The sequence below is a fragment of the Nyctereutes procyonoides genome, unplaced genomic scaffold (assembly GCF_905146905.1).
Source record: "Nyctereutes procyonoides isolate TBG_1078 unplaced genomic scaffold, NYPRO_anot_genome, whole genome shotgun sequence".
Classification (NCBI taxonomy): Eukaryota; Metazoa; Chordata; class Mammalia; order Carnivora; family Canidae; genus Nyctereutes; species Nyctereutes procyonoides.
Genome location: NW_026575131.1, coordinates 40,051,161 through 40,070,033, shown reverse-complemented (window position 1 = coordinate 40,070,033; position 18,873 = coordinate 40,051,161). Strand labels below are relative to the sequence as shown.

The 18,873-nt window shown below is 42.4% G+C and overlaps 1 protein-coding gene across 4 annotated transcripts in view; it reads right to left on the bottom strand.

Moving 5' to 3' along the window:
• USP4 (ubiquitin specific peptidase 4) overlaps positions 1–18,873 on the bottom strand; it is a 53,754-nt gene that overhangs the window by 22,676 nt on the left and 12,205 nt on the right. For 2 of the 4 annotated variants that reach the window (XM_055343653.1, XM_055343655.1), the window contains exons 7-8: positions 3,002–3,142; positions 2,049–2,166 (exon numbers count right to left, since the gene is read on the bottom strand). In XM_055343653.1, the coding sequence (XP_055199628.1) occupies positions 2,049–2,166; positions 3,002–3,142 (259 nt within the window). Of the gene's footprint in view, positions 1–2,048; positions 2,167–3,001; positions 3,143–9,796; positions 12,942–18,873 lie in introns of those variants that run through there. The other 2 variants (XM_055343654.1, XM_055343656.1) reach the window with 2 other exon arrangements.

Below are 18,873 nucleotides of genomic sequence, written 5' to 3'. Positions count from 1 at the left end.
AACATACAGTGCGATACTGGTTTCTGGAGTAGTTTACTATTCTCTAATCTTTTTAGTGGCTGTAGGGTCTATAGTGATATTCCGCTTTCGTTTCTAGTTTTGGTCATTTATATTTTCTCTCTTTTCTTCCTCTTCAATTACCCTGAGCATTTATATCAATTTTATTAGTTTTTTTTTCCAAAGACATATTACATTACATATTTGGCTGTAATGTAAATCACCCCTGTATTTTGTTAATTTCTGTTCTATTATTCCTCTCCTGCCACTTCATCTGGGTTTCATTTGTTCTTAGCATTAGGAGATAGAAACTTAAATCATGGAATTTAGCATTTCTTTTTTTCCCTGATATTTACATGCAGAGCTGTAGACTTCATTATTATCTTCATTCAACAGTTAAGGAAAACTGAGGATACAGAGTTGAAAAAAACCTACCCATGAAAAGCCAAATCTCAAGTTTCTTTTCTTTAGTGCTCAGCTCTTCCCATCTCACCACAATGGAAAAAAATAATTTCCAAACCCAGGAGTTACCTAGTTTTTTACATGTCTTTTTATCCTTTCCTTCCTACTCCATGAAACTTCAAAGTTAGATTAAAAGTACTGTAAGTATAAAAACCATGTCTCATTTGTTCACCACTGAGTCTCTATGTAGAGTAAAGAATTTGGCCTTGCCCAAAGAGAAAGTCTGGCTCTTGCCCTTAGCTCCTGGAAAGTACTTTGTTGACAGGAGTATCTTTGTTTGGAGGTTATCAGTCAGAGTGGAGAATCTAACATTGTGATTTGGGGTGGTGGCAGCCATACTTATACTGTCATCTTAGGGTGAGAGCTAACCACTCCAGAAAGACCAACACTGTGACTTAGTGGGGGGGCAGGATGGGGAGGTGGGGAGCAGGGGGAGCCTTGGGTCACATCGTATCTGTCTACCTAGAGACTGAGTTTAACAATCTGGGCAATCAATCAATCAATCACACCATGTAATAAAGCACCAACAGGGATCCCTGGGTGGCGCAGCGGTTTAGCGCCTGCCTTTGGCCCAGGGCGCGATCCTGGAGACCCGGGATCGAATCCCACGTCGGGCTCCTGGTGCATGGAGCCTGCTTCTCCCTCTGCCTGTGTCTCTGCCTCTCTCTCTCTCACTGTGTGCTTATCATAAATAAATAAAAATTAAAAAAAAAATAAATAAAGCACCAACAAAAATTTTGGAAACCAAAGCTCGGATGAGTTTACATATATTTGGCAATACCCCACGACTACCATTACATATCAATACCAGGAGAGTAATGCATTCTAGCTCCACAGGGAAAAAACAACAGAAGCTCTGCCCTAAAGACCCTCCTGGACTCTGCCTTATTTTTTTCTTCCCTTGGCTAATTTTAAGTTATACCCTTTCCCTATAATAAACTATATCTGTGAGTATAATAGTTTTAAGTGAGTCTATGAGTCCTTCAAGCAAATTATTGAAACTGAAGGCAGTCTTAGGGACTCCCAAACTTGCAGTTGGCATCAGAAAGGAAGGCAGTCTTGGGAACTGTGCCCTCCTAATTCTGTAGTTGGACCCTAACTCCAGCCCATGTCCACCATAGTATGGTCACATAGTATGTCCCCAAAATATCTGATCAATGAACAAATGAGGTATTGAAGGGAGGATTTTAGGATTTTGCACAATCAGGGGCATAAGATAAGACAGCTATCATTGTAAAAAGATGGTACCAGCTGCTGTGAGTTCTCTTCCCATCAAAAACCAACCAGACAAGTACTCTAATATGTTCTGGGAAGATCATTCCCTAATGGCCAACAAAATTCAAAATATTTTTACTGTAAAATCCATCCCAGAACTAATTAAGAAGACATTTTAGGGCCATTAACATGGATGAGGCCATTCTGTACTAACCAAGGGAGATGTCCTGATAGGGATCCCTGAAGTATTAACAAAGAGTAATAAGCAGGGACCCCCAGGAAAGGATCCTCCCAACATTTTAGCATGCCTTTCCTAACCAAGCATCAGTCTTGTAAAGCACCAATGTTGTTGAGATGACAGTTCTCCCTTCTACCTGCAAAGCGGAGTTCATGAAGCAGGTGTTCCCAAGGTTTCCAAGTCCGCAGAGCCCAGGCTGTATGTGAGACGATGGGGACTCCTGACAATTATATGAAGCAGAGAAGCCAGATCCACTGGAAAACATAACCCACATCAACAATAAGAGTGAGTGCTGTACGCATGCCCTCAGGATGCCTTTTGGGGCTCCTCCAGGGCCTCTACAATTCTTATCTGGTAATAATCCCATGATACAAGTTCTTTCTACTCCCCTTGCCAGCCCTTCACCATTATCCTTCTCCCACCCCTGGCCTTGATTTGACATGATCGTAGGTGGTAAGCACATCCTTACAGGAAGGGATGCGGAGTTCTCTACTCTCAGGCTTTTGGCAAATGCTAGCTGTATATCCCTCTAGAAGGCTAACTGCCATGTAACTTCAGGGAAGAACATGTGGTTACCAAGATCAAGAGCTCACACCTGTCACCACACACCAGGCCACACTCAGTCCTGACTGTGCCTGAGTATTCACGCACATTCTCTTGCCTGACCCTCCTCCTCCATTCAGTCTATGATTTGTGGCAGGCTCTCCTGAGATGCTTGCATAAAGGATCACAGCCACCTAGAAGGGAAGCAGGCAGGGCTCTCCCATAGCTGAGAACCATTCCCTCACAGCTTTTATTGTGCTCTAATATGGCCAGCCCACCCCATCACATACAAAAGCGGTGACCCCATAAGACCACCAGTGACTAAGGCTGTGGACAAAATAGCAGATCATAGAAGGACAAGAAACATAAGTGAAAAGTAGGAGGCATTTTATGGTGGATATGAAAGAGAAACCACATTCCCTGTAGCATGTTCCCATGGGGAACGCTAATCCCACTAGACCTAGTGTGGCAGCAGAGGAGCTCTCCTGGTGCAGCCTAGGAAAGACTCAAGAGGGAGGGAAGCAATGTGAAAGGGCCTGCTCTTACCCCCTGCTGACACCGGAGCTGTGCATCCCAGAGGTGTTAGTGCTATCACCATTTGCAATGGGAGAGGCAGACACTGAGGAATAGGGACTTGCTGATGATGTTGGAGAGGTAGGAAAATTTCTGCTAGGCGCAGTGCTTGATCTGGGAGAGAGAAGCAGAGACAAGGCTACTGACTTTTTGCAAAAAGCAAGCCCTACCAAATGCCTTAGACCTCTTTTCAAGAAATAAATGTTCTCCATATTGTTATTTAAAATAAACTGCAAAAGGCCTACTTTCATATTACTTCAAGATAAATTTTATTTAAGTAATCAAGAAATTAATTCGTCTTCCTGGTCTCGTTGATCCACATGATCACCCACCCAATTTCTCAGCAAGATAAACCACAAAGTTGATCTTTAGGGCAACCAGGTTTGATTCATAAATTATAAACTTCCCTGAGAAGAGTTACCAGTGAAAAACATAGAAATATGCCAATAAGAGATGAATATTCCCCAAAACACTTGACCCAAAATGAACAGCTAGCTAGAAGCACACTATAACAGGAAAATGGTAATTTGGTTTCACTATGCTATTCAAAGAGAATTCCTTTTGCTTCCTCAAATTTACCAAACGTCCTATTTCAAACTCATTTTTCAATATTTTTCACAGCATTTTACTTTAGATTTATATCAACTTTCAGATTAATAAATTCAAAGGCTATCTAAAATATTAAATTGGTATGAATTGTATCAATTTTCTATTAAAATCTGTATAAGAGGGGATCCCTGGGTGGCTCAGCTGTTTGGCGCCTGCCTTTGGCCCAGGGCGCGATCCTGGAGTCCCGGGATCGAGTCCCGCGTCGGGCTCCGGCATGGAGCCTGCTTCTCCCTCTGCTGTGTCTATGCCTCTCTCTCTCTCTCTCTCTCTCTCTCTCTCTCTATCATAAATAAATAAAAATAAATCTTTAAAAAATTAAAATAAATTCTGTATAAGAATGTGTAGAAAAAGTGAATCGTTGTGCTTTGCTTCAAATATGCACAAACGTGATGTGATTTTCCATCTAGATTTGGGGCTATTTTCAGACTCCAGAAAATTATGATATGCCTCAGCAAGAGAGCCCAACCTCATGGGATCTGCTCTCAACCAGGGTTCCTTGCAAGAAAGCAAAACAAGGCAACAGAGACAAAGAGTGACCCTGCACACACACCTGCAGCAGACAGACATCAGGAAATTATCCAGGGGCCTAAATGGGCATCAGGAACTGAGTTCTGCTCCACACTCTGACGAGACAGTGATTTAGAAGGAAAGAGGGCTCTCCAGCCCCTTACTCCTCCCCACAGGGAAATGCACCTTTCTCAAATCCTAAAGACCATTTGCTTCACAGAGCCTCATCCTCATGCTGCAAAGAAGTCCAAGAACCCAGATATTTCAGTAAGTGAGACTTGGCAGACAAAGGGCACTCTTGTACCACCCATGGACTTCAACACACATATGAAACCTGTCCAATGTAATGTAGGTATTCCCAGCCTCCTATGCAGACAGGAAAGTTGCTATCCAAGGCTGATATGATATGGCATAGTTATCTCAGGTCTGTTGACAGGTACTATAGGATAGTGAAACTTAAATTCTGATACAGAGAACCTCAAGGCATATAGTCTAACTAACACTCCCCTTTTTACTAACTGTTCACTGGTAACTTACTCTATTTCTCCGAACTCAAAAGGGCAAAAATCCATAGAAGCTTCTAAGCATCTCCAGTCCTTACCAATCACTAGAACACGCCTGCCTTCCTTGCTCCAATATCCATCCTCTGCATGCTTCTCAGATGTTCTCCGGGCTGAAAGCTGCTCTGTGGATGAGCTCACCCTACAGGGATGACCTCAAGTAGCCAGAATCTGGTACCCAGCATTATCATTAAGATGACAATTAACTCAGGGTGCCTAGCTGGCTCAGTTGTAGAGCATGCAACTTTGATCTCCAAAGTTGTGAGCTCCAGGCTGGGTGTAGAGATTACTTAAATCTTAAAAAAAAAAAAAAAAAAAAAAAAAAAAAGATAACAGTGAAATCTTAGCTAGAATCCTCACTGCCTTCACATCATCCTAAGCTGTGCTCTCCCCACACCAACGCTGTTACCCCTCGTCTGCATGCACCCACATCTCCACGTCAGGACCAGTGGCCTCTTCCAGTTCTGGGCAGGCAGCCCTGAAAGGGGGCCATGGTGCAGAGCTCTAACTCAGGCAAGTAACATTAAAGGGAGGTAGAGTTAGGGAAAGAGAAAAAGGGGTGGGGGGGCGGGCAGCCAGATCTACAGAAAGCCTTGGAAGCAGAAACACAACGGTTGGAGCAATCTACAAGGAAGAGAAAACTGTCTTAAGATGTTCAGAATTTACAAGGTGGCCCTCACTAATAAGAGCTGGACAGAAACAATTTAGGCTGTTCTCCTGCCACAACACATGTAAAACGGATTCTATAGGTGGGTTAAAAAAAGTGGGGGGAGGGCTAGGCCAATCAATGATTTCCCGTGATGACAAATTCACTAGATGGATTTTACCACTTAATCAATGTTAATCTTTGTGTCTGGTTGATAGATGATGCATTACTGAATATGGCTGTTTGGTTTCTTTGAGAAAATCCTATCAAAAGGGGCACCTGGGTGCTCAGCCAGTTAAGTGTCTGCCTTCTACTCAGGTCAGCATTCCAGGGTCCTGCTCAGTGGGAGGCCAGATTCTCCCTCTCCCTTTGCCTTTCCCCCTGCTTGTACATTCTCTCACATTTGCTCTCTCTCTCATGAATAAATAAAATCTTTAAGGGATGCCTGGGTGGCTTAGCAGTTGAGTATCTGTCCTTGGATGAGGGCATGTGATCCCAGTCTGGGGATCGAGTCCTGAGTCCAGTTCCCTGCGAGGAGCCTGCTTGTCCCTCTGCTTGTGTCTCTCTGCCTCTTTCATGAATAAATAAAATCTTAAAAAAAAAAAAAACAAAAACTTTAAAAAATCGTATTAAAAAAAGAAAATCTTAGCTGAGAGTTTTGAAGGTTATTTATTTATTTATTCATGAGAGACACAGAGAGAAAGGCAGAGGCACAGGCAGAGGGAGAAGCAGGCTCCATACAAGGAGCCCGACGTGGGACTCCCAGGTCTCCAGGATAAGGATCACGCCCAGGGCCAAAGGCAGCGCTAACCCAGGCTGCCCTGAGCTGAGAGTTTTGATTAGTGAGTTTAACCCATTTATAGCTAATCACTACTTGAGCTAGCCTCAATTCAGCCTCCTTATCTCCTGTTTTTTAATTACCAACTTCTCAGTTTTTCTTTCTTCCTTTTTTGCCTTCAATTTCCCTTCCTAGGTGTGGCAGTTTCCTGTCTCCTAGGGTATTGTGATTTATAATAAGAAATATGTACTGTTAAATAAATAAGAAGGGGGTGCCTGGGTGGCTCAGCTGGTTAAACATCTGCCTTTGGCTCAGGTCATGATTCCAGAGTCCTGGGATTGAGGCCCACATGAGGGTCCCTGCTCAGTGAGGAGTCTGCTTCTCAGGCTCCCTCTGCCCCTTCTCCTCATGTTTGTCTATTGCTTTCTCTCTCAAATAAATAAAATCTTTAAAATAAAAATAAAAATAAGTTAAAATTAAAAAATAAGAAATATGTATTTTGGTCTGGTTCAAAATTCCTAGTACACAGTCCCTAAAACCCTTGTAATTTCCTCAGTGATAAGAGTGATGAGAGCATCTTTTGTTATACTTGCATTTTTGTCCTTGGTTCCCAAAACAGCTTCAAAGTGCTAAAGTGAAAACTATGTCTTCTTATTTCCAACACACGCCTTTCAATCACACCTCAGTTTGTCAATGATTTTTGGAAAGTCACAAAGGATGGCGTTTTCCAGGGGAACTAACCACGCAGAGGTTTGGAATTTGCAGCTGCCCACCCCGAACCCCCAGTGAGGGGAGAAGGGCTAGAAATCTGAGTTCTGTTACCAATGGTAAATGATTGAATCAATCATGCCTAATTACTGAGGACTGTAAAAAAGTCTCTGAAGTATGGGAATTTTGGACAGCTTCTGGGTTGGAGAAAACATGGAGGTGCCAGAAGCGTGGCATGACTAAAAAGGACGTGGCAAATCCTCACCCCTTTCCCATACCCACCCAACACCTCTTCCATGTCACTGTTCCCAAGTTATAGCCTTTTATGACAAACCAGTCATCAAGTAAGTTAACCGTCCTCCTGAGATCTGTGAACTGTTCCACGAAATTATCAAGTCCAAAGAGGTGTCACAGGAGCCTCTGATTAACAGTAACAACCCGTACTTGGAATTGGGATTAAAAGTGGGTTAGTCTGATGGGACTGAGCCCTTAATCTGTGGGATCTGATGCTACTTCCAGGTAGACTGTGCCAGAACTGAGTGAAACTGTAGAATACCCAGCAGGAATCAGAGAACTGGATGTGTGGGAAAAACCTACACATGTATGGTGGGGAAAAGTACTGGTAGAGAAGAAAAGGAGGGTTTTCCCCCCATTTTGCCTCCCAGTAAGCTATTCTGCCCTTTTTCCTTAATGAACCCCAATTTTTAGCTAGACACTTTGCAACCCTGCTAAGAGGCAATTCCCTGCCTCCCTTGAAGCCAGGTATGGTCATATCATTGGCCAAAGAGATGCAAATATTTTATGTAGGATTTCTGGGAAATTTCTTTCAAAGGGCTATGTCCGGGGTGCCTGGGTGGCTCAGCAGTTTGGTGCCTGCCTTTGGCCCGGGGCAGGATCCTGGAGTCCCGGGATTGACTCCCACATCAAGCTCCCTGCATGGTGCCTGCTTCTCCTCCTGCCTGTGTCTCTCATGAATAATTAAAATCTTAAAAAGGGGGGGGGGGGCTATGTCCTTCCTGCTTCCTCCTCCTTGCCACGTTTTAAAAAAGATTTTGTTTATTCATGAGACATAGACATAGACATAGAGAGCGAGGCAGAGACATAGACAGAGAGGCTCTCCATAGGGAGCCTGATGGGGAACTCCATCCGGGAACTCTGGGATCACAGCCTGAGTTGAAGGCAGATGCTCAACTGCTGAGCCACCCAAGTGTCCCTCCCTTGCCACTTTTTTTTTTCCCTTGCCACTTGAATACAGGTGTAACCACAGCAGCTCCAGGATCCTGGACCTAGGACCCACAGACAAGCACCTTTTTTTTTTTTTTAAAGATTTTATTTATTCATGAGAGACACACACACAGAGAGAGAGAGAGAGGCAGAGACACAGGCAGAGGGAGAAGCAGGCTCCTCGCAGGGAGACCAATGAAGGACTCGATCCTGGGTCTCCAGGATCACACCCTGGACCGAAGGCGGCGCTAAACTGCTGAGCCACCCAGGCTGCCCAACAAGCACCTTTGAAGTAGAGGCTGTACACAGCAGAGTAACAGGACAGAGTGGTTGGATTTCTAATGATACCAGCACTGGACTGCCCGCCTCAGAAATTCTACTTGGAAAGACTTAAGCATCTCTCGCTCTCTCTTTTAAAGATTTAGTTAATTAATTTATTCATGGGGGTGGGGCAGAGACACAGGCAGAGGGAGAAGCTGGCTCCACAGAGGGAGCCCAACGCAGGACTCGATCCCAGGTCTCCAGGATCAGTCTCTGGGTTGGAGGCAGCGCTAAATCGCTGAGCCACCCGGGATGCCCAACATCTCTCCAACATCTCTTTAATTGCCATCAAAGCTTTCCTAATCAATACATTTCAAACATATATATTCTATTTTTACACTTCTGGCAGTTACTCCATTAACTTCTAAGGACCTGTAACTATTATTTTTCCCCATCAATTACTTACACTTGTAACCATCTACACTTCCCCACAAAGAGTTCAGCATGTTCCCATCTCTGCTCTGTACTGCCACCCATTCCGCACTTGTCTTCCATGTTGGGATTGCCTAGAATTTAATTCTGGACTGTTACTGATGGTAGGTTGCTTTCTTACACCTTTCTTCTTAAACTTTCTATTGAAGAATTACATAGAGAATACATAAATCTAAGTCAAAATTAATAAATTTGCACCAAAAAAAAGAAAAAGAAAAAAGAAATTTGCACCAAGTGAATACATTTACATAACCAGTACTGCCTCAGAAACAGGACACCCCTAGACCCCATGTGTCTTCTTCATGCTCCCTTCAGCCATGATTCTTCCTCCCACAGCTAACCACTACCATGATACTGAGCCCCCCCCCATGTAAGTTTTGCCTGTTTTTACACTTTGTATCAAGAGATTATAGGATGCTGTTTTTGTCTGGCTTCTCATTCAACATTCATGATACTCAACATTGTTGGATCCCTACAGGCTTCCACTGTGAATATACCACAATGTATCTATCCCCTCTATTTTTGGTGGATATCTGGTTTAACTCCAGTTTCTGACTGTGACAAGCAGTGCTGTCGTGAATATCTTTGAACCTACCTTTAAGTGAACATCAGATGTATTTCTGGTGGCTGTATGCCTAGAAGTGGATTGCTAAATTGTAGAATATGCACATAATTGGTCGTGTAGTATGGGTTGTCAAATCTTTTCCTAAAATCACTGCACAAATTGATATGCCCCAACAGCAAGGCCAAACAATTTGGGGTGCTCCACACCTCAACATCACTTGGTACTATCTTTTTCACTGAGCCATTCCAGTGGGTGTGCAGAAGCAGTTGTGGTTTTAATTTGCTATTTCTGAATGACTGCTGAGGTTAACACCTTTCCATGTGCTTGCTAGCATCTGGATATCCTTTTTGGTAAAGTAACTGTTCTAAAGATTTTTTTTTTTTTTGCCTCTTTTTTTTTTTTTTTTTTTTTTTTTTTTTACTTTATTTATGACAGGCACACAGTGAGAGAGAGAGAGGCAGAGACACAGGCAGAGGGAGAAGCAGGCTCCATGCACCGGGAGCCCGATGTGGGATTCGATCCCGGGTCTCCAGGATCGCGCCCCGGGCCAAAGGCAGGCGCCAAACCGCTGCGCCACCCAGGGATCCCCTTTTTGCCTCTTTTCTAATGGGGTTGCCTAACTTACTTATTGACTTGGAGGTGTTTCTTCAAAATTCTGCATATAGGCAATGTGTCAGACATATGTATTGCAAATATCTTTTCTCACCCCGTGGCTTGCCTTTTTACTCTCTAGTGAAGTTCTTAACTTGTAAATCAGTCACCCCTTCTATCCATTTCCTTCTCCATGGTTTGTGGGGTTGTCTCATGTTAAGAAATGTTTGCTTACTCCAAAATCACAAAACCCTTGTTCTTCTGACCAAAAGAACACTTCCTTAGCTATGTGCTCTCCCATATGTGTTATGGATTCTACCGCATGCCGCTGAGCTCTTAAAAGTACTTTCCCCACTCAAGAGCTCTGTGCGGAAAACCTTCCAAGGTCAGCTATGCTAGAGGAAAAAAATACTACGTTTAATAACAGTTTAGTAAGATACAAAATTCTGCTTTTAAAGCCATTTTACTTTGACACTGAAAAAAGTAGCTCTTAGATCAATAGATCAAATTTGATACTGGTCTGCTTGTTCCTTTGTGACTTCCTTTCAAAAAATTTGGAATTTTCTCTACATCTTTGTTAAATTTTCACTGTAGTGTGTCGAGGCGTGGGCTTTCTTCCTTCCATCTGTCATGTTTAGCATTCTTTAAATTACAGACCTTTTCCTCTTAGGATTTCTGAGAAACTCTTGGTCATTATATTCTCAAACATGTTCTTCCCCTTCTTCCTGTCATTTCCTCTCTGCTTCTGAGATTTCTATTATACAAATATTGACATTTCTACACTCATCCTTATAGCACTGTGCTTCACCTTTCACCTTTTTATCCCAATGCCTTACAGAATTCTTAAACCTGACCTTCCAACTTGCTCATTCAGTCTTCAGCTACATCCATTATGCTACTCAACCCATCTCCTGAATTCTTTGTTCCCAAGGATGCCTACTTATTCCTGTTTCATGGACCCATTTCCTTCCTTTGCTTGATATTCATTATGCTTACTGCATCCACACAGGAGGCTGGGAACATGAATTATGTTCCCACTACCACAGGCTGTCAATCTGCCATTTTCCTTTCACTCTGACTATACCAGTCAGCTTCTCATCACGGCTCCCTGTGAACATTCACCAAGTGAGATCATACTCCTCCACTCACAGCAATCTCTCCAAGGAACTCCCTATGGAGTTCAGGTAGAATCCATGGTCTCATGTGGCCCATGGGGCCTACCACCTCATCCCCCAAACCCTCCTGCCATCCCTTCTGGCATGAGCCACAAAATACTCCTGCCAGTCTTCAACAAAGCCTGCTTCCACCTCAGAACTGCCAGCACTGCTGGTGCCTCAGCCTCACATTATTCTCATTAAGCAATCTGCTGGCTGCTGACTCCCTCACCTCCTTTGTGATCATGTTCAAATGGCACCTCCGTGGGGCCTCCCCATCATCCTATTTAAATCTAACCCTTCCCAAAGCCTAACACTTTCTCATTTTCTTCCTTGATTTTTTTCTACAGTACTTAAAAATCATTGGACATGTGGGCTTTTCTGGTCTATTTACTGTTCCTTGAGATAGAAACTTTGTTAATTGCTGTATCTACAGTATTTAGAACAGTGTCTGGCACTACTAGGGGGAGGGGAGAAGAGAGTGTACCTCAGGACTCTCACTCTGGGCTCACCAGCCACGGGCTCACTCCACATTGCAGGAAGGCTTTAACCTTCAGGAAAATTCAAAGAGGCATTGCTCTTTTACAAAAGCTATGTCCCTTCTTTGGAATCGGAGACCTCAAGGTGTGGAAAGGATGTGAAGAAGTAGCACTAGGAAGAGAAACAGGCAGGACTCTAAGAGTGTCCCTTGGCCAGTACATCCAACCTCTTCTGCTCTGAGTTGTTAACCCTACCTCACAGAAATCTGACCACCTTGTTTCCCCTGGGGGTTCCTCACAGTTTTTATGTTATTTTTTCTCAGCTCTAGACATTTCCAGTTCCGAGAAAAGAGTTAGCAGTTTAGGCTAGCCTTCTGATTGCTGCTGTCACAAATCACCAAAAACTTAATGGCTTAAAACAACATAAATTATCTTAACAGTTTTGCAGGTCAGAAATCCAAAATGATCCTCACTGACCTAAAAAGCTGTGTTCCTTAGTAGAGGCTGTAAGAACTTCTAGAGGCTGCCCACATTCCCTGGTTCATGGCCAGTGAAACCTATCTGCTCATTACATCACGTGCCCTCCTTAACATCCATCATTTAGTTACCCCATCCCCCTCGACTCCAGCAATGCTGTTTCTTTCCTATGATTAAGAATTTATTATGATTTGTCTCCCTAATTGTCTTGGTTTTTCCTCCCTTCCCTTATGATCCTGTTTTTTCTTAAATTCCACAAGTGAAATACTATCATGTTTGACTTATTTCGCTTAGCATAATACCCTCTAGTTCCATACAAGTCATTGCAAATGGCAAGATTTCATTTTTTATGGCTGAATAATATTCCAATGTGTATGTGTGTGTATACACACACACATATGCCACATCTTTATCCATTTATCTGTAGATGGACATTTGGGCTCTTTCTACAGTTTGGCTATTGTGGACATTGCTATGAACCACTGGAGTGCAGGCGTCCCTTTGGATCACTACATTTGTATTTTTGGGACAAATACTTAGTGCAATTGCTGGGTTGCAGGGCAGCTCTATTTTCAACTTTCTGAGGAACTCCATACTTTTTTTTTCCCAGAACGGCTGTATCAGCTTACATTCCCACCAACAGTGTAAGAGGGTTCCCTTTTCTCTGCATCCTCACCAACAGCTTTTGTTTCCTGACTTGTTAATTTTAGCCATTCTGATGGGTGTGAGGTGGTATCTCATTGTGATTTTGATTTGTATTTCTCTGATGCCAAATGATATTGAGCAGTTTTTCATGTGTCTGTTGGCCATTTTTAGGTCTTCTTTGGAGAAATGTCTGTTCATAACTTCTGCTCATTTCTTTCTGTAAAAAAAAAATTATTCATGAGAGAAACAGAGAGTCAAACACAGGCAGAGGGAGAAACAGGCTCCTCCCAGGGATCCCGATGCAGGACTCGATCCCTGACCCGGGATCACACCCTGAGCCGAAGGCAGAAGCTCAACCACTGAGCCACCCAGGCATCCCTCTTCTGCCCACTTCTTGACTGGATTATTTGTTCTTTGGCTATTGAGTCTGATAAGTTCTTTCTAGATTTTGGATACTAACCCTTTATCTGCTAAGACACTTGCAAATATTTTCTCCTATTCTGTCAGTTGTCTTGGTTTTGTCAAGTTTCCTTTGCTGTGCAAAAGCTTTTTATCTTGATGAAGTCCCAATAGTTCATTTTTGCCTTTGTTTCTCTTGCCTTTGGAGACGTGTCTAGCAAGAAGTTGCTGTGGCCGATGTCACAGAGGTTGCTGCCTGTGTTCTGCTACGATTTTGATGGATTCCTTTCTCACATTTAGGTCTTTCATCCATTTTGAATGTTTTTATGTATGGTGTGAGAAAATGAACCACTCTTCTGCATGAGGCTGTCCAACAACATTTGTTGAAGAGACGATCTTTTTTCCATTGGATATTCTTTACTGCTTTGCTGAAAATTAGCTGACCATAGACTTGAGGGTCCATTTCTGGGTTTTCCATTCTGTTCCAGTGATCTATGTGCCTGTTTTTGTGCCAGCACCATAGCATCTTGAAGATTATAGCTTTGTGATATAGTATGGCTTGAACTCTGGAATTGTGATGTCACCAGCTATGGTTTTTTTCAACTTTCCTTCAACTATTCTGGGTCTTTTCTGGGCCTGTACAAATTTTACAATTATTTTGAGAAAAGTTGATGATATTTTAATAGGGATTGTATTGAATGTACAGGTTGCTCTATCTAGGTAGTATAGACATTTTTTTTTTTTTTTTTTTTAAATTTTTATTTATTTATGATAGGCACACAGTGAGAGAGAGAGAGGCAGAGACACAGGCAGAGGGAGAAGCAGGCTCCACGCACCGGGAGCCCGACGTGGGATTCGATCCCGGGTCTCCAGGATCGCGCCCTGGGCCAAAGGCAGGCGCCAAACCGCTGCGCCACCCAGGGATCCCTAGTATAGACATTTTAACAATACTTGTTCTTCCAATCCATGAGCAAGGATTTGTGTCTTCCTCAACTTCTTTCATGAGTATTCTATAGGTCTCTGAATACAGATCCTTTGCCTCTTTGGTTAGGTTTATTTCTAGCTATCTTATGGTTTTTAGTGCAAGTTTAAGTACTTAATTTCTCCTTCTTCTGTCTCATTGTTAGTATACAGAAATGCAACTGATCTTTGTACACTGATTTTATGTCCTGCCACTTTGCTGAATTCCTATGACTTCTAGAAATTTTGGGGTGGAGTCTTGGGTTTTCCACAGAGAATCATGTCATCTGCAAAGAGTGAAAGTTTGAGGGGATCCCTGGGTGGCGCAGCAGTTTAGCGCCTGCCTTTGGCCCAGGGCGCGATCCTGGAGACCCGGATCGAATCCCACGTCGGGCTCCCGGTGCATGGAGCCTGCTTCTCCCTCTGCCTGTGTCTCTGCCTCTCTCTCTCTCTCTCTGTGTGACTATCATAAATAAATAAAAATTAAAAAAAAAAAAAAAAAAGTCGGGATCCCTGGGTGGTGCAGCGGTTTGGCGCCTGCCTTTGGCCCAGGGCGCGATCCTGGAGACCCGGGATCGAATCCCACATCGGGCTCCCAGTGCATGGAGCCTGCTTCTCCCTCTGCCTCTCTCTCTCTCTCTCTCTCTCTCTCTCTCTCTCTCTGTGTGACTATCATAAATAAATAAAAAAAAATAAAAATAAAAAATAAATAAAATAAATAAATAAATAAAGTGAAAGTTTGAAAAAAAAAAAAGAGCAAAAGTTTGACCTTCTCTTTGCCAATTCAGATACGTTTTATTTCTTTTTGTTTCCTGATTGCTGAGGCTAGGACTTCTAGCACTACATTGAACAACAGTGGTGAGAGTGGATATCCTTGTTGTGTTCCTGACCTTAGGGAAAAGGCTCTCATTTTTTTGGGAATCCAATGAGAATGATATTCACTGTGGGCTTCTTGTATATAGCTTTTCTGATGTTGAGGTATGTTCCCTCTATCTCTGAACTGTGAAAAGCTTTAATCAAGGAAGGATGCTATACTTTGTCAAATACTTTTTCTGCATCTACTGAAAGGATCATACAGTTCTTCTCCTTTCTTTTATTAACGTAGTGTATCACATTGATTAATTTGCAGATGCTGAACCACTCTTGCAGTCCAGCAATGAATCCTGCTTGGTCGTGGTGAATGATCCTTTTATTTTTATTTTTTTTTAATTTTTATTTATTTATGATAGTCACACAGAATGAGAGAGAGAGAGGCAGAGACATAGGCAGAGGGAGAAGCAGGCTCCATGCACCAGGAGCCCGACGTGGGATTCGATCCCGGGTTTCCAGGATCGCGCCCTGGGCCAAAGACAGGCGCTAAACCGCTGCGCCACCCAGGGATCCCGAATGATCCTTTTAATGTACTGTTGGATCCTATTGGCTAGAATCTTGGTGAGAATTTTTACATCCATGTTCATCAGAAATACTGATCTGTAATCCTTTTTGGTGGGATCTTTGTCTGGTTTTGGGATCGAGGTACTGCTGGGCTCATAGAAAGTCTGAAAGATTTCCTTCTATTTTTATTTTTTTCAAACAGCTTCAGAATAGATATTAATTCTTCTTTAAATGTTTGGTAGAATTACCTTGGGAAGCTATCTGGCCCTGGACTCTTTATTTGTTGGGAGATTTTTTTTTTAAGATTTTATTTATTTATTTGAGAGAGAGAGAGAGAGAGAGAGAGAGAGAGAGAGAGAGAGGCAGAGACATAGGCAGAGGGAGAAGCAGGCTCCATGCAGGGAGCCTGATGTGGGTCTCGATCCCAGGACTCCATGGTCATGCCCTGGGCCGAAGGCAGGTGCTAAACCACTGAGCCACTTAGATTGCCCCTTTTGGGAGATTTTTTATTACTGTTTCTATTTCCTTGCTACTTATGAGTCTGTCCAGGTTTCCTAGGTCTTCCTATTTAAGATTTTATTTTGGTATTTAAGATTTTATTTATTTGAGGGGAGGAGGAGAGAGAAAGAAGAGGCAGAGGGAGAGGGAGAAGCAGACTTCCCTGCCAAGCAGGGAGTCCAATGCGGGGTTTGACTGCAGGACCCTGGATAATGACCTGAGCCAAAAGCAGACACTTAACTGACTGTGCCACTTGGACACATCAGTTTATACATTTCTAGCAATGCATCCATTTCTTCCAGATGGCCTAATTTGTTGGCATATAGTTGCTCATAGCATAGTCTTAAAATTGTTTGTATTTCTTTGGTGTTAGTTCTAATCTATCATCTTTCATTCATGATTTTATTTATTTGGGTCCTTTCTCTTCTTTTTGGTAAGTCTGGCCAGGGCTTATTTTTTTTTTTTTAAAGATTTTATTTAATTATTCATGATAGTCACACAGAGAGAGACAGAGAGGCAGAGTCACAGGCAGAGGGAGAATCAGGCTCCATGCACCGGGAGCCCGACGTGGGATTCGATCCCGGGTCTCCAGGATCGCGCCCTGGGCCAAAGGCAGGTGCCAAACCGCTGCGCCACCCAGGGATCCTGTGGCCAGGGCTTATTGATCTTATTATTTCTTAGAACCAGCTCCGGGCAGCCCCGGTGGCGCAGTGGTTTGGCGCCGCCTACAGCCCAGGGCGTGAGCCTGGAGACCCTGGATCAAGTCCCACGTCAGGCTCTCTGTATGATGCCTGCTTCTCCCTCTGCCTGTGTCTCTGCCTCTCTCTCTGTCTCTATGAATAAATAAAATCTTTGGGAAAAAAAAAAAAAAAAGAACCAGCTCCTAGTTTCGTTGATCTGTTCTATTCTTTCGGTTTCTATTTTGTTGACTTCTGCTCTAATCTTTATTCTCGTCTCCTGATGGGTTTAGGCTTTATTTATTGTCCTTTCTGCAACTCCTTTAGGTGTAAGGCTATGATGTGTATTTGAGACCTTTCTTGTTTCATGAAACAGGCTTATATTATAATACACTTCCCTTTTAGGACCACCTTTGTTGCATCCCAAAGGTTTTTAACAGCTGTGTTTTCATTTTCATGTTTCCATGAATTTTTAAAATTCTTATTTAATTTCCTAGTTGACAAATTCATTCTTTAGTAGGATGTTCTTTAACCTCCATGTGTTTCTTTCCAAATTTCTTGTGATTGAGTTCCGCTTTCAGAGCATTGTGGTCTGAAAATATTCAGGGAATGATTCCAGTCTTTTGGTACCAGTTGAGATCTGAGTTGTGACCCAGTATGTGATCTATTCTGCAAAGTGTTCTACGTGCACTTGAGACAAATATGTATTCTGCTGCTTTACAATGGAATGCTATGAATATATCTGTGAAGTCCATCTGGTCCAGTGTGTCATTCAAAGCATTTGTCTCCTTATTGACCTGCTTAGATGATCTGTCCACTGCAGAGAATAGAGTGCTAAAGTCCCCTACTATTATTGTATTAACAATGTTTCTTTAGTTTTGTTATTAATTGGTTTACAAAACTGGCTGCTCCCATGTTAGGGGCATAAATATTTACAATTGTTAGATATTCTGGTTGGATAGACTCTTCAATTATGATACAGTGTCCTTCCTTATTTCTTATTACAGTCTTTGGTTTAAAATCTAATTTGTCTGATGTAAGGATTGCCACCACAGCTTTCTTTTGATGTCCATTAGCATGCTAAATGGTTCTCCACCCCCTCAATTTCAATCTGGAGGTGTCTTTGGGTTTTTTTTGTTTTGTTTTGTTTTGTTTTTTTTGTCTTTGTGTCTAAAGTGAGTGTCTTGCAGTCAGCAGATCCATGGGTCTTCCATTTTTATCCAATCTGATACCTTGTGTCTTCTGATTGGGGAATTTAGCCCATTTACATTCAGAGTAACTACTGAAAGAATTGAGTGACACTATATTGCATGTAAACTCACTATTAATGTATATTGTTACTGTTCCATTCTGGTCTCTATTACTTTTGGGTTCTCTCTTTGATTAAAGGACCCCCTTTAATATTTCTTGCAGGACTGGTTTAGTGATCTCAAATTATTTTAATTTCTGTTTGTCCTGAAAGCTTTTTACCTCTCCTTCTATTTTGAATTACAGCCTTGTTGGATAAAGTATCCTTGGCTGCTTATTCTTCTCATTTAGCACCCAAAATAAATGATGCTAGTCCTTTCTGGCCTGCCAGGTCTCTGAGTAGGTCTACTGAAAGTCAAATGTTTCTATCCTTGTAGGTTACCAATCTTTTGTCCTGAACTGCTTTCAGGAATTTTTCTTTGTCTCAGAGATTTACAAGCTTCAGTATTATATGTCAGAGTGCTGACCTATTGTTACTGATTTGAGGGGGGTTCTCTGTGCCTCCTGGACTTGAATGCATGTTTCCTTCCCCAGTTTAGGGAAATTCTCCACTATAATTTGCTCCAATATACTTCTGCCCCCCTCTTTCTTCTTTTTCTGGGATCCCAATCATTCTAAATTGTTTAGCATTATCTCTCAAATTCTTCCTTCGAGATCCAGTAATTCTTTTTCTCAGCTTCTCTATTCTCTAAAATTCTGCCTTCTTTATCACTAATTCTCTCTTCTGCCTCATTTATCCTAGCAGTTAGAGCCTCCATTTTTATTGCATATCATTAACAGCCTTTTTTATTTCAACTTCATTAGATTTTATTTCCTGTATTTCTTCAAAAAGGAATTCTCTAGAGTCTTCTATGCTTTTTTCAAGCCCAGCTAGTAGCTTTATAATCGTTATTCTGAACTCTGGTTTTGGCATCTTACTTATATCCATACTGATTAGATCCTTAGCAATCAGTACTGCCTCTTGTTCTTTTTGAGGTGAGTTTCCCGTCTTGT